Source organism: Pristis pectinata, chromosome 16 (assembly GCF_009764475.1).
Source record: "Pristis pectinata isolate sPriPec2 chromosome 16, sPriPec2.1.pri, whole genome shotgun sequence".
Lineage (NCBI taxonomy): Eukaryota > Metazoa > Chordata > Chondrichthyes > Rhinopristiformes > Pristidae > Pristis > Pristis pectinata.
In genome coordinates this window covers 39,002,852-39,016,413 of record NC_067420.1, presented here as the reverse complement: position 1 = coordinate 39,016,413, position 13,562 = coordinate 39,002,852, and the positions used below count along the sequence as shown (strand labels likewise).

General features: G+C 47.3%; 1 protein-coding gene across 7 annotated transcripts in view; it reads left to right on the top strand.

Moving 5' to 3' along the window:
* LOC127578717 (protein CBFA2T1-like) overlaps nucleotides 1-13,562 on the top strand; it is a 161,206-nt gene that overhangs the window by 129,558 nt on the left and 18,086 nt on the right. For 6 of the 7 annotated variants that reach the window (XM_052031086.1, XM_052031079.1, XM_052031085.1 and 3 more), the window contains 3 exons: nucleotides 114-202; nucleotides 4,208-4,400; nucleotides 10,210-10,278. In XM_052031086.1, the coding sequence (XP_051887046.1) occupies nucleotides 114-202; nucleotides 4,208-4,400; nucleotides 10,210-10,278 (351 nt within the window). The remainder of the gene's footprint in view (nucleotides 1-113; nucleotides 203-4,207; nucleotides 4,401-10,209; nucleotides 10,279-13,562) is intronic. The other variant, XM_052031080.1, reaches the window with a different exon arrangement.

Below are 13,562 nucleotides of genomic sequence, written 5' to 3'. Positions count from 1 at the left end.
CAAACCCTTCAAGGGGTTGGCAAGCCCTTTTTTGCAAAAAAACTCAAGCAATTCTTATAAATGCCATTTTCAAGCCTCAAACATTTCTTTTCCTCCTTTTGGTTATTTTGCAGCAGGATCCCGTGGGGTGTATCAGGAGGAAATGATCGATCATCGACTGACTGATCGGGAGTGGGCTGAAGAATGGAAGCATTTGGATCATGTAGGTCCTCAGTTCTCCTGCTGTCAAAGAATAATAGAAGGAGACTGTTTAACCCATCTTGCCTATGCCAGCCCTGCTTTTTATCCATGACTTAACCACATGGGCCAACCAAACTTTTGCTTACAATTATTGACGGAAGCAGTTTTAACCTGTTCAGGAAGGGCATTTATGATCCTGACCCCTTTCTAAATGGGAACAGTTATCATTACTTATCTAGACCTTTTTACAACAATTGTACATTTTCTTTCTTTTGATTGTTCGAGGAAATGCTTTGTCTCCATCAAAAACTTCTCATCATCTTAAAAAGCTCGATTAGATTATGTCTTAATGCCCTCTGCTCCAAGGAGAACATTCCCAGCTTTTCTAGAATTGCATGTACCAAGATTCATTGACACAAGAAATTCTGCAGATGCTGGAATCTGGAGCAATACACAAAAAGTGCTGGAGGAACTCAGCGGGTCAGGCAGCATCCATGGAGGGAAATAAACAGTCGACGTCTCAGGCCGAAACCCTTCATCAGGACTGGAAAGGAAGAGGGCAGAAGCCAGAATAAGAAAGTGGGGGAGGGGGAGGAGCACAAGCAGGCAGGGGATGGGTGAGTCCAGGTGAAAGGGGGGTGGTAAGTGGGTGTGGTAGGGGGAGAAGATGTAATAAGCTGAGAGGTGATAGGTAAAAGAGGCAAAGGGCTGAAGAAGAAGGAATCCGGTGGGAGAGGACAGTGGACCATGGAATAAAGGATGGGGGAGGGGAGGAGAGGAGATGGGCAGGTCATCAATGCGGAGAAAGGGAGCCACAGGAATAAGGGAAGGCAAAGGAGTTGGGGGGGGGGGGGAAGAAAATGAAGGGGAGGGGTTACTGGAATTTAGAGAAATCGATGTTAAGGTCATCAGGTTGGAGACTCCCAAGACAGAATATGAGGTGTTGTTCCTCCAACCTGCATCTGGTCTCAACGTGGCAGTAAAGGAGGCTGTGGATGGACATGTCAGTGTGAGAGTGGGATGTGGAATTGAAGTGGATGGCCACCAGGAGGTCCTGGCTGTCGCGATGGACGGAGCGAAATTGCTCGACGAAGCGGTCACCCAATCAGCGTCGGGTCTCACCGATGTACAGCGAAAAGCTTTTGTTTGCGTGCCATTCAGATAGATTATTCCATACATAAGTACAGTAGTAAAAAGGAGAAGCAGAATGCAGAATATAGTGTTATAGCTACAGAGCAAGTTCTTGGCCCTGGTTACATTTGTTTAGTGAAGTTACAGGATCAGGGTATTGTGGGCAATGCCAGCATTTATTGTCTATTCCTAATTTTCTTTCAGAAGGTGGTGGTGAGGCACTTTCTTAAACCACTGCTGTCCTTTCAGGTAGGGGTATTCCCACGGTGCTGTGTAGAAAGAGTTCCAGGATGTAGACCCAGCAATGATGAAGGGATGGTAAATATCAGGATGGTGTGTGAACTGGGGGGGGTCGTATTCCTGCCCTTGACCTTCTAAGTGGTAGAGGTAGTTGCTTTGCAAGGTACTTGAAAGCATTCTTCTAAACTGTTTGGATACTTTTTCCAAGACCTTTACCTCCTCTCACATTAGTCCAGCCGGCAATTAATCAGGGATTTGTGATGTTCTGGGGTGAATTCTTTCTTTTACATTCAGTGCCTCCATCTACAAACCACCTTATCAACTTGCCCTGTGCCTGTTAAATGATCCGTTTCTGTGGACCTCAGCAATTTACCTCTTGTCCTATTTACTCTCTTCCATAACCTTCTGATTCACAAATGGTTCTACTGAAGTTTGACCCATTTAGATGCAGGCAATTTAAGCTAAATGTTCCCTGTCCTGATATGCTCTGTAACTGCAGAGGAATCTGCCAAAGTGTCCTCACTTGTGGGTAGGGTGTCATAATGGGCTGAAGTTACAGATTGAGATGGAACAAAACCCTGAGGAGTTTGAGTAACTGGGAGTTTGGCTATTGTAGTTCGTAGCACAATTGACAGAAGGAAGAATGTTCAAGATTTTTCTACATAATCTTAAATGTTTCTTTTATGTTTTTAAACTCAGTGTTCATTACGACAATGGAAGCTTTCTATTTCATCCAACAAGTTTCAAAAGAGGGGGGAGATTGGAACTGAAAACTGAAAATGCTAGAAATACTCAATTGGTCAGGCAGCATCTGTAGAGGGAGTTAGGTTTCAGGTCTATGATGTCTCCTCAGAACTTCTGATTTATTTGGACCTGAAATATTGACTGTTTCTCTCTCTACAGATGCTGATTATTTCCAGCATTTTCTGTTTTTAGAGTCGTAGAGTTATACAGCAGGGAAACAGGCCCTTCAGACTAACTCGTCCATGCCTTCCGAGCTGTCTACTTGAGACAGTCCCATTACCCTGTGTTTGGCCCACATCCCTCTAAACTTTCCAATCCAAAGAAATAAAGGACTGCAGATGCTGGAATCTAGATGAAAAACACGATGATGCTGGAGGAACTCAGCAGGCCAGGCAGCATCCGTGGAGGAAAGCAGGCGGTCAGTGTTTCGGGTCAGGACTGAAGATAGGAAAAGGGGAAGCCCAATATATAGGAGGAAAAACAGAGCAGTGATAGGTGGACAAAAGAGGGGAGGCAGGGTGGGCACAGGGTGGTGATAAGTAGATGCAGGTAAGAGATGGTGATAGGCAGGTGCAGGGGAGGAGAGGAGAGCAGATCCACCGGGGGATGGGTCAAAGGTAAGGAGAGAAACGAAAAAAAAGAGGCTAGGAAAGGGAATAAGAGACGAAGCAGGGTGGGGTGGGGTGGGGGGGGGGTGGGGAAGGGGTGTGGGGATTACTTAAAGTGGGAGAATTCAGTGTTCATGCTGTTGGGCTGCAAGGTTCCAAGACGGAAAATGAGGTGCTGTTCCTCCAGTTTGCGCTTGGAATTCCCCTGGCAGTGGAGGAGGCCGAGGACTGACATATCAGTGATAGTGCGGGAGGGGGAGCTGAAGTGACTGGCAACGGGGAGATGCAGATCGCGGTTACGGACAGAGCGCAAGTGTTCTGCGAAACGGTCACCTTGTCTGCGTTCTGCAATCCCAATCCAAATGTCTTTTAACGTTGTAGTTGTACCCACCTCAACCACTACTTCTGGCAGCTCGTTCCATCTACCCACCACCCTCTGTCTGAAAATGTTGCCCCTCAGGTCCCTTTTAACTCTTTCCCTTCTCATCTTAAGCCTATGCCCTCTAGTTTTAGACTCTCTAACCAGGGAAAAAGACTGTGTGTAGTCACCTTATCTATCCCCCTCATGATTTTATAAACCTCTATAATGTCACCCCTCAGCCTCCTACGCAACAGGCAAAGAAGTCCCAGCCTATCCATCCTCTCCTTATAACTCAAGCCCTCCAATCCTGGTAATATCCTCATGAATTTTTATTTCAGATTTCCACCATTTGTAATATTTTGTTTATAAAGCAGGAAATTGGATTGTACATGCTCAAATCATGAGGGGCATAGATAGGGTGAATGCACACAGTCTCTTTCTCAGGGGGAATCAAGAACTAGAGGGCCTAGGTTTAAGGTGAGATGGGGGAGAGATTTAATAGGAACCTGATGGGAAATGTTTTCATCCAGAGGGTAGTCAGTATACAGAATGAGATGCCAGAGGAAGTGGTTGAGGTAGGTACATTAACATTTGAAAGGTATTTGGACAGGTACATGGTTAGGAAAGGTTTAGAGGGATATGGGCCAAATGCAGGCAGATGGGACCACCTTAGATGGGAATCTTGGTCGGCATGGACCAGTTAGGCTGAAAGGCCCGTTTTTTGTGCTCTATGACTATATTCGTGTCCCACCAATTTGTGTTTGGGGGTGGTTACGGTCAATCTCCACACTTGTTCCTATTGGCTGGCAGTCTGGGACTTGTCCCCATAAACGCCTGGTTTCCGATTGGGAGGTGTTGGGAGTCCCCACTGGATGTTGTTGTTTCAAGGTGCAGCCGTTGGAGGTCGGTCACATAGGAACGAAAGCATTCTGTTTACTTCCAGCTCCTGAACTGCATCATGGACATGGTGGAGAAGACCCGGCGCTCGCTGGCCGTCCTCTGTCGCTGCCAGGAGGCAGACCGAGAAGAGCTAAACTACTGGATGAGGCGTTATAATGACACCGAGGATGTGCGAAAGGGCAGCAGCACTCACCTCCGACAGCTTAGCCCCGGCAATGTGGACGCCATTCAGTCTGGTGAGCAGGCTACAGCATTCACTCTGTTCGCTCATACTGGCTGGCATAAAGAGGAACGATGTTGATCTGTATCCTCAGTGTCAAAAGAGAGAGAGAAGCAGGTGCCCTCTGTAAACTCTGATAGCAAACTGATGAAAATAAAAGCTGGAAAAGAGGGCTGGTAGAGTGGTGCAGCTAGCAGAGCTGCTGCCTCATTGTTCTAGTGACGCTGGTTCAATTCTGACTGTGTAGAGTTTGCACTTTTCCCTGGGATCCGTCTGGGTGGGTTGGTTAATCGGCCGCTGTAAATTGTCCCTAGTGTGTAGGTGAGTGGTTGGGCAGGCACGGTAGCGTAGTGGTTAGCGTAACGCTGTTACAGCGCCAGCGACCTGGGTTCTATTCTGGCCGCTGTCTGTAAGGAGTTTGTACGTTCTCCCTGTGACTGCATGGGTTTCCTCCGGGTGCTCCAGTTTCCTCCCACATTCCTCCCACATTGATGAGGGCAGTGTGGTGGATGTGGTTTACATAGATTTTAGTAAGGCATTTGATAAGGTTCCTCATGGTAGGCTTCTTCAGAAGGTCAGAGGCCAAGGGATCCAAGGAAGCTTGGCTTTGTGGATTAGGAATTGGCTTGCATGTAGAAAGCAGAGGGTTGTGGTGGAAGGAGTGCCCTCGGATTGGAAGGCAGACTAGTGGTGTCCCGCAGGGATCGGTTCTGGGACCTCTACTTTTTGTGATATTTATAGATGACTTAGATGAGGGGGTGGAGGGCTGGGTTAGTAAATTTGCGGACGACACTAAGATAGGCAGTGTTGTGGATAGTGTGGAGGGCTGTCGGAGCTTACAGAGGGATATTGATAGGATGCAGAGCTGGGCTGACAAGTGGCAGATGGAGTTCAATCCGGAGAAGTGTGAGGTGGTACACTTTTCAGGGTAAACGGCAAGGTACTTGGCAGTGTGGAGGAGCAGAGGGATCTGGGGGTTCATATTCACAGTTCGTTGAAAGTTGCCTCACAGGTGGAGAGAGCAGTTAAGAAGGCCAATGGGATGTTGGCTTTCATAAGTCGTGGGATTGAGTTTAAGAGCCGCGAGGTTATGATGCAGCTTTACAAAACTCTAGTTAGGCCACATTTAGAGTACTGTGTTCAGTTCTGGTCGCCTCATTATAGGAAGGATGTGGAGGCATTGGAGAGGGTGCAGAGGAGATTTACCAGGATGCTGCCTGGATTGGAGAGTATTGAATATGAGGAGAGGCTTAAGGTGCTAGGGCTTTATCACTGGAAAGGAGGAGGATGAGAGGAGACATGATAGAGGTATATAAAATATTGAGAGGAATAGATAGAGTAGACAGTCAGCGCCTCCTTCCCAGGGCACCAATGCTCAAGACGAGAGGTCATGGCTTTAAGGTTATGGGTGGGAGGTTCAGGGGATATGTCAGAGGGAGGTTTTTCACCCAAAGAGTGGTTGGTGCATGGAATGCACTGCCTGGGATGGTGGTGGAGGCAGATACATTGAACAGGTTCAAGAGCTTGTTGGATAGGCATATGGAGGAACGTGAGATAGAGGGATATGCGGGAGGAGGGGGTTAGGTAGTGTGAGGGTGGTCTGATGGACGGCACGACACGGTGGGCCGAAGGGCCTGTTTTGTGCTGTATGGTTCTATGGTTCCAATGACGTACGGGTTAGGAAGTTGTGGGCATGCTATGTTGGCGCCGGAAGCGTGGCAACACTTGCGGGCTGCCCCCAGAATAGTCTACACAAAAGATGCATTTCACTGGTTGTTTCGATGTATATGTGACTAATAAAGATATCTTGGATCTGGAGGGAATTGATGGGAATGTGGGGAGAATAAAATAGGATGACTATAAATGGGTGCTTAATGATAGTCATGGACTCGGTGGGCTGAAGGGCCTGTTTCCCGGCTGTATGACTCAGTGCAACACTTGAGATTGGATGTAAAGCATGCTGCTGGTTTGCTATTGCCTGTCCTGCAAGTGTAAAATGGCCACCCAGAGCGTGAATAATTGGCCGTGGATTGTGTTTCTGCACCAGGATTAAGGGCTTTTCCACGATTACGCTTTTCCTTTGAACCCTCTTCAAATTACTTTGAAGTTTTTTTATACTTATCAGGCTGAGGGATTTTAATACCAGGGAAGAAGATGCCCTCTAGGTAGTTTTCTCTGGTGCTAATCAGCGATGGTATAAGTGCTGCCTCCTTGAACATAGAACAGTACAGCACAGTACGGGCCCTTCGGCCCATGATGTTGTGCTGACCTATATAAACCTTACCCCCATTCAATCTATCCCCCTCTCTACTTCACCTCCCATAACCCTCTATTTTCCTTTCATCCATGTGCCTATCTAATAGTTTCTTAAATGACCCTATTGTATCAGCCCCGACCACCACCCCTGGCAGTGCATTCCAGGCACACACCACTCTCTGTAAAAAAAAAACCTACCTCTGACATATCCCCTGAACTTTCCTCCACACACCTTAAACAGGTGACCTCTAGTATTGGCCATTGCCACCCTGGGGAAAAGATGCTGGCTGTCCACGCCTCTCATAATCTTATATACCTCTATCACATCTCCTCTCATCCTCCGTCGTTCCAAAGAGAAAAGCCCCAACTCGCTCAACCTCTCCTCATAAGACATGCTCTCCAACCCAGGTAGCATCCTTGTAAATCTCCTCTGCACCCTCTCCAAAGCCTCGACATCCTTCCTATAATGATGTGACCAGAACTGAACACAATATTCCAAGTGTGGTCTAACCAGAGTCTTACCGAGCTACAACATTACCTCGCAGCTCTTGAACTCAATCCCCCAGCTAATGAGGCCAGCACACCATACGCCTTCTTAACTGCCATATCCACTTGTGAGGCAACTTTGAGGGATCTATGTACTTGGACCCCAAGATCTCTGTTCCTGCACACTGCTAAGAATCCTGCTATTAACCATGTACTCGGCCTTCAAGTTCGTTCTTCCAAAGTGTATCACTTCACACTTCTCCAGATTGAACTCCATCTGCCACTTCTCCACCCAGCTTTGCATCCTGTCTAAATCTACGCCAACCTTCTTCACTATCTACTAAACCACCAACCTTCGTGTCATCTGGAAACTTACTAACCCAGCCCTCCACTGCCTCATCCAAATCATTTATAAAAACCACAAAGAGCAGGGGTCCCAGAACAGATCCCTGCAGAACACGACTACTCACCGACCTCCAGGTCGAATACTCCCTTCTACAGCCACCCTCTGCCTTCTGTGGGCAAGCCAATTTCAAATCCACACAGCCAATTTTCCATGGATCCCATACCTCATGACTTTCTGAACGAGCCTACCATGAGGAACCTCATGGTGTAGAGCGCTTGGGTGCAGCGGGAAGCTGTTCTTGGTCTGCCTCCATGTAACTTCAGTTCACACACCAGCCACCCCACAGTCTCTCCCACCCCCCCCCCACCCCACCCTACCCCAGTTGCCAGGTTTCTGCCTGACTCTCTCCCCAAGCCCCCTGACTCATCCTGGGGCAACATTCCAAGGATTGATGGTCGCTCTGGGGCTCCTCGTCCAGTTGCCCCTCTGGGCCTTGCTTGCTGATGGGTCACTTGGCGGTGTGGGGCAGTGCATCCAGGCTTCATCCCGCCCTGGTCTTCCATCCCCATCCTCCCGTGACCTACCCCCACCCTACACCAGGTGCACTGAGGCCAACAGCTGGCAACCATTTTGTGACAGCACCCAAAGTCAGTTGACTCAGCACAAAATGGTGGCCTGCTGTCTGGATGGCTCTGTTGCTCATTGTCCTTGGCAGCCAAGTCACCGAGACTGGTTTAGTTCCCTTCCCTGTCTTGCCTCATGCAGGTAGCTTGACAATGCTTATGAGCAGCCGTTCCATTTGTCTGAACTGAAGAAAGAGATTTGCATTTACATATTGCCTTTCAAAAGCTCCGCGGAACTTGTTATATGCTTCCGAAATGCAATCATTCTAATGTAAAGCAGTGCAGCTAATTTACATACAGGAAGATCCCACAACTAGCAACAGGAAGTTGAACAGATCATCAGGGGTTTCTTTTGTTGATCTAGGGGTGCTTATGTGCTAGGTACCAGAAACATCTTCCTTGCCCATCTTCAGGATAGTCCCATGGAAACTTCTACTTCTGTCTAGGGGAGTAGCTGCTGTCTGTCATAGGGCTGTAGAGTCAGAGAGAGATTCAGCCCAGAAACAGGCCCTTCAGCAACCAACGGTCCACATTAACAATCAAACACCCATGTACACCAATTCAACATTATCCCATTTTCTACTCTCCCCATGTAGTCATCAAACTCCCCCAAGATTCTATCTCTCATCAACACACTGGGAGCAACTTATCACGGCCAATTAATTTACCAGTCCACACGTCTTTGGGATGTGGGAGGAAACCCACGTGGTCACGGGGCGAATGTGCATACTCCACACAGACAGGGCCCGAGGTCAGGATTGAACCCAGGTTCCTGGGGCTGTAAGACAGCAGCTCTACTAGCTGCACCACTGTACCTTCACAGTGTTTGAAGTATGCTAAAAGATGGTAACTCTGACAGTGCAGCATGCCTTTGGTAATGTACTACACTGCGAGAGGGGTCTGACCCCACAAACCCCTGAGGTGCATGACCAGGTTAGATGCACCACCAGCAGGACTTCAAGGTTTCTGCAACAGTTCACTCACCAATTATCCTTGCCTCACTTACCTTTGCATGTCACTGAATCCCCATTCCTGTTTTTAAAACCATGACTGGTCTTATTTCTCCCTTTCTTTATAATCTGCCGCCAACTCTGCTAAAACCCTGCATCTTTACTGATTCCAGCTGCTTGTCCACCTACAACCCCAAGACTGGTGACTCTGCTCACAACCTCATAATACCCACAGTCTGAGTTTCCCTCTCCAAATCCTACTCTCTAGGATCTCTTTTTAAAAACTAGCCACTTTGACCAAGCTCTCAATCTCCTCTGGAGACACAAGAGACTGCCAATGTTGGAATCTGGAGCAACAAACAATCTGCTGGAGGAACTCAGCAGGTTGAGCTGCCTCTGTGGGCGGAAAGGGATTGTCGATGTTTCGGGTCGAAACCCTGCATCAGGGCTGAGAGTAGAGAGGAGAGATGGCCGGTATAAAAAGGAGAAGGGGGCTTGGTGAGACAGGGAGCTGAGGTGATTGGTGGAACTCCACCTCTCCCTCTTCCCTAGCTGGCTTGATCTGCCCATCGTCTTTCACCTCCCCTCCCCCCTCACCCTCAGTCCGCCAATCACCTCTGGCCCTTGTCTTACTGCTCCCCCTCTCCACCTTATACTGGCCATCTCCCCTCTCCACTCTTAGACCTGATGCAGGGTTTCCACCTGAAATGTCAATAATTCCTTTCCCCCCACAGATGCTGCTTGACCCGCTGAGTTCCTCCAGCAGATTGATTGTTTCTTTAAATCTCCTTTGACTTGCCCATTTCTCCTTGACCAAAGTGCACACGTCTTTGGGATGTGGGAGGAAACCCACATGGTCACCGGGAGAACATGCAAACTCCACACAGACAGCGCCCAAGGTCAGGATTGAACCCAGGTTTCTGGGGCTATAAGAGAGCAGTTCTACTAGCTGCACCACTGTGGCCCCTAGTCCTAGATAGTCCTTCTCATTGTCTTTTCATCGCCTGAGGAAAGAGATCTCTTTGAGCCTCCGATATAATTGTTCGCTGGGGCATGGGGTTCAACTCATTATCTCTGCCTGCATTGGAGTCTCCTCCAGTGAAGGAATGGATCCCCCCAGGAAATGGGCTTCCATTTACTTTAAGTTGATTTGTGTCTCGGCAGAGCTTCTTCGGGAGATCACTCACCGGCCATCAGCTGGGTACGTCCCCGATGACATCTGGAAAAAGGCAGGTAAGCCATACTGGAGATAATTTAGCATCTCTTGGTTTATATGACAGCAACTGGTCTGCTCTGAACATAAGATCGAAGGAACAGGAGCAGGAGTCCAGCCCTTTAACCCTATAAGATTGTGGCTAACCTCCTTCCTCAGCACCATTTTCCAGCATCAATGCCATATCTGTTGATTTCCTTAATGTCCAGCAACATATGGATGTCTGTTTTGATTGGACTCAATGACTGAGTCTCTACACCAATCCAGGGTAGAAAATTCCAAAGGTTCACTACCTTCCAAGTGAGGAAATCTCCCCTCATCTCGGACCTAAACAGCCTAACCCTTGTTCTCAAACTGTGGCCCCTGGTCCTAGACTTCTCAGTCAGGGGAAATATCTTCCCTGCGTCTAGTCTGCTAAACCCTGTAAGAATTTTGCAAGTTTCAATGAGATCTCCTCACATCTTGCTAAACTCTAAAGAATGCAGTCCCAGTCTATTCAACCTCTCCTTGTAATGCAAACCTGCCACGCCTAGAACCAGTCTGGTGAATCTTCGCTGGATTCCCTCCAAGGTACATAGCCATTCTAAGATAAGGAGAACTAAAACAATTGCTCCAAGTGCAGTCTCACCAAGTCGCTGTGCCATTGCAATAAGACTTCCTTCTTCCTCTAATCAAACCCTCTCGTAATAAAGGTTAACGTCTTATTTGTCCTCCTAAACTTGCTGCACCAACTTGTTGGCTTTCAGTGACTTGTGTACAAGCACATCCACATTCCTTTGAATATCAGCGCTACCCAATCTGCACAATATTTTGTGCATCACAGTGGATGATCTCACATTTTTCTGCATTATATTCCATCTGCCGTGTTCTCTCCCACACACTCAGCTTGTCAATATTCACTTGAAGCTTCTTACTGAGTGTAGGGTCATCAGCAAATGTGACATTTCATATTCTCAGCCAAATATTTGAAATAGATCATGAATAACTGGGGCTTAAGTACCAACATCAGAACCCTACCAGTTACAACCTACCAAGCTGAGATGCATCTGTTTATTCACACCCTTTGCTTTCTGTGCAGTAGTTAATCCTCAATCGATATCCATATATTACCCCCAATTCCATGTGCTCTAACCTTGTTGGCCGATTCCAGTGCAGGATCTTATTGAAAGCCTTCCGGGAGTCCAAATACACCTCATCCAATGGTTCCTCTTTATCTGTTCTACCAGTCAAAGGACTCCAGCGGATTAGTCAAACCCTTCCCACTTCTCCAACTTCTGGTAAACTACTCCCCGTCTGTCCTTTTCTCTCTCCTCCTGATCTACCCAGTTCCTCCTACACCCACCCCAGACCCGCCATCACCCTGTTTCTTTCCCCTGCTCCACCCACTCCCTCTGCCCGTTACCCACACACCCCTCCCACTTGTTCCCCTCCCCACTGGTCCCATCTGCCTTCCTGACCTCCGTCCCTTGATTCCACGCTCCAACTTCCTCCCCTGTCGGATTCCATCGTCTTCAGCCCTTTGTCGCCTCCACCCATCGCCTCCCAGATTCTGCCGCTCTTTCCACTCTTCCCTCCTCCATCTGTCTATCGCCCCTCCTCATCACCTGGATTCACCTATCATTTGCTGGCTCTTGCTCCACCCCTTCCCCTCACCTTTTTATACTGGCTCTCTCTTTGTTCTCTATCAGCCTGTCCAAATGTCTTTTAAAATTCGTTATTGCACCTGCCTCGGTGGCAGCTCATTCCGCATACATACCACCCTTTGTGTAAAAAAAGTTGCCCCTCAAGTTCCTGTTAAATCTTTCCCCTCTCACTTTAAACCTATACCCTCTAGTTCTTGATTCCCCAACCCTGGCAAAAAGACAGTGTGCACTCACCCTATCTATGCCCCTCATTATTTTCTACACTTCCATAAGGTCACCTCTCAGCCTCTGGATTATAAATTCTCCAGTCGCTTTAAGGGGCTCATCTTTCCCCTCACTAGTCTTATTCAGCTTGTAGATCTGTTCTTATCATACTCACCAGGATACACTCATATTCTGTCTTGCCTTTTCTTTATCAGTTTCTTAGTTCTCCACTGCCGAGTTCCAAAATGCTACCAATCCCCATACCTACTCTTCTTTCTGGCAACTCTTCAAGCCTCTTCTTTTGATAATAATACTTTTTTTATTTTTTGTGGTCAGTCACAGATGAATCACTTTGGGGTTTGGGCCTTAAAGGAATGTACCTCCGGGGAGGTAAGAGCGACTAAAGTAGCTGTGGAAGTCAGTCCACGCTGTAATAAAGTAGACGACAGCAGAACCAAGGAGTGTACAATAAGCACTTTATTATTTAACAGTAGTGGGAGTGAGGGATACAGAGAAAGAGTAAACAGTGTAACCCGAGCTCTGTACTGATCCCCACTCAGAGATTTACATGTTTGTGTCCCTCCTTTTATACTTAATCTAAAGATGCCTACATGCGGAGCTGCACATACTTGGGCAGTTGCTTACAGCAAACTTTTAGCAAAACAATATATGCCTTAAGCACTCCCAAGCACCTGCACATCCTGCAGTCATAAGTATAGTCGCGCCGTGGTTAAAGCAATAACAATTGTACACTATTAACCCTTACATTTCCAGTTACTTTTACAAGCAAATGGTCTTCCAGGGAAAGAAATATTAAAGAGTAAAGTGGGTGAGAAAGAGCAGCGGATGTGTTGATGCAATTAGATGAAAATGGGAATAATGAGGCTGGTTTGGAACATCAACACCAGCATGGGCTTGAGGCCACCTCAGTACCTTAAATACTAGGTTTAAGTAAAAATGTTTCGGAAGTTTGTATTTTGTTGTCTGTATAAAGTTAGTGACCTTAGATTGAAGAAGAAGGCTGACCTTCTGTCGGGTGGAGGCTGAAGGATAGCTTTGTCCACATGCCAAGGACGAATATTTAAGATAGTCAGCTGGGATGTTTGTCACTAAAATACCATGGCTGACCTGTCAAAAAGGTGTACTAAACAAGAACTTATTGCTAGTGGAGAGCCCTGCTTTATCCTGAGTGTGATAGAAGGTACTACTATAAATGCAGAAGAGCAGTAGTTGGAACATTCACTGTTCATACCATTGGGTTGTAGGCTGCTCAGGTAGAATATGAGGTGGTGTTCTTCTAGTTTGTGTGTGACTTCACCCTGACAGTGGAGAAGACCAGAAGACTGACAGGTCCGTTTGGGAATGGGAAGGGGAGTTGAAATGGCATGTAAACAAAAATGTAAATGCATTCTCTCTAAAGGTGGTGGATTTTCTTCGGGTAATGATAAGTCTGAATG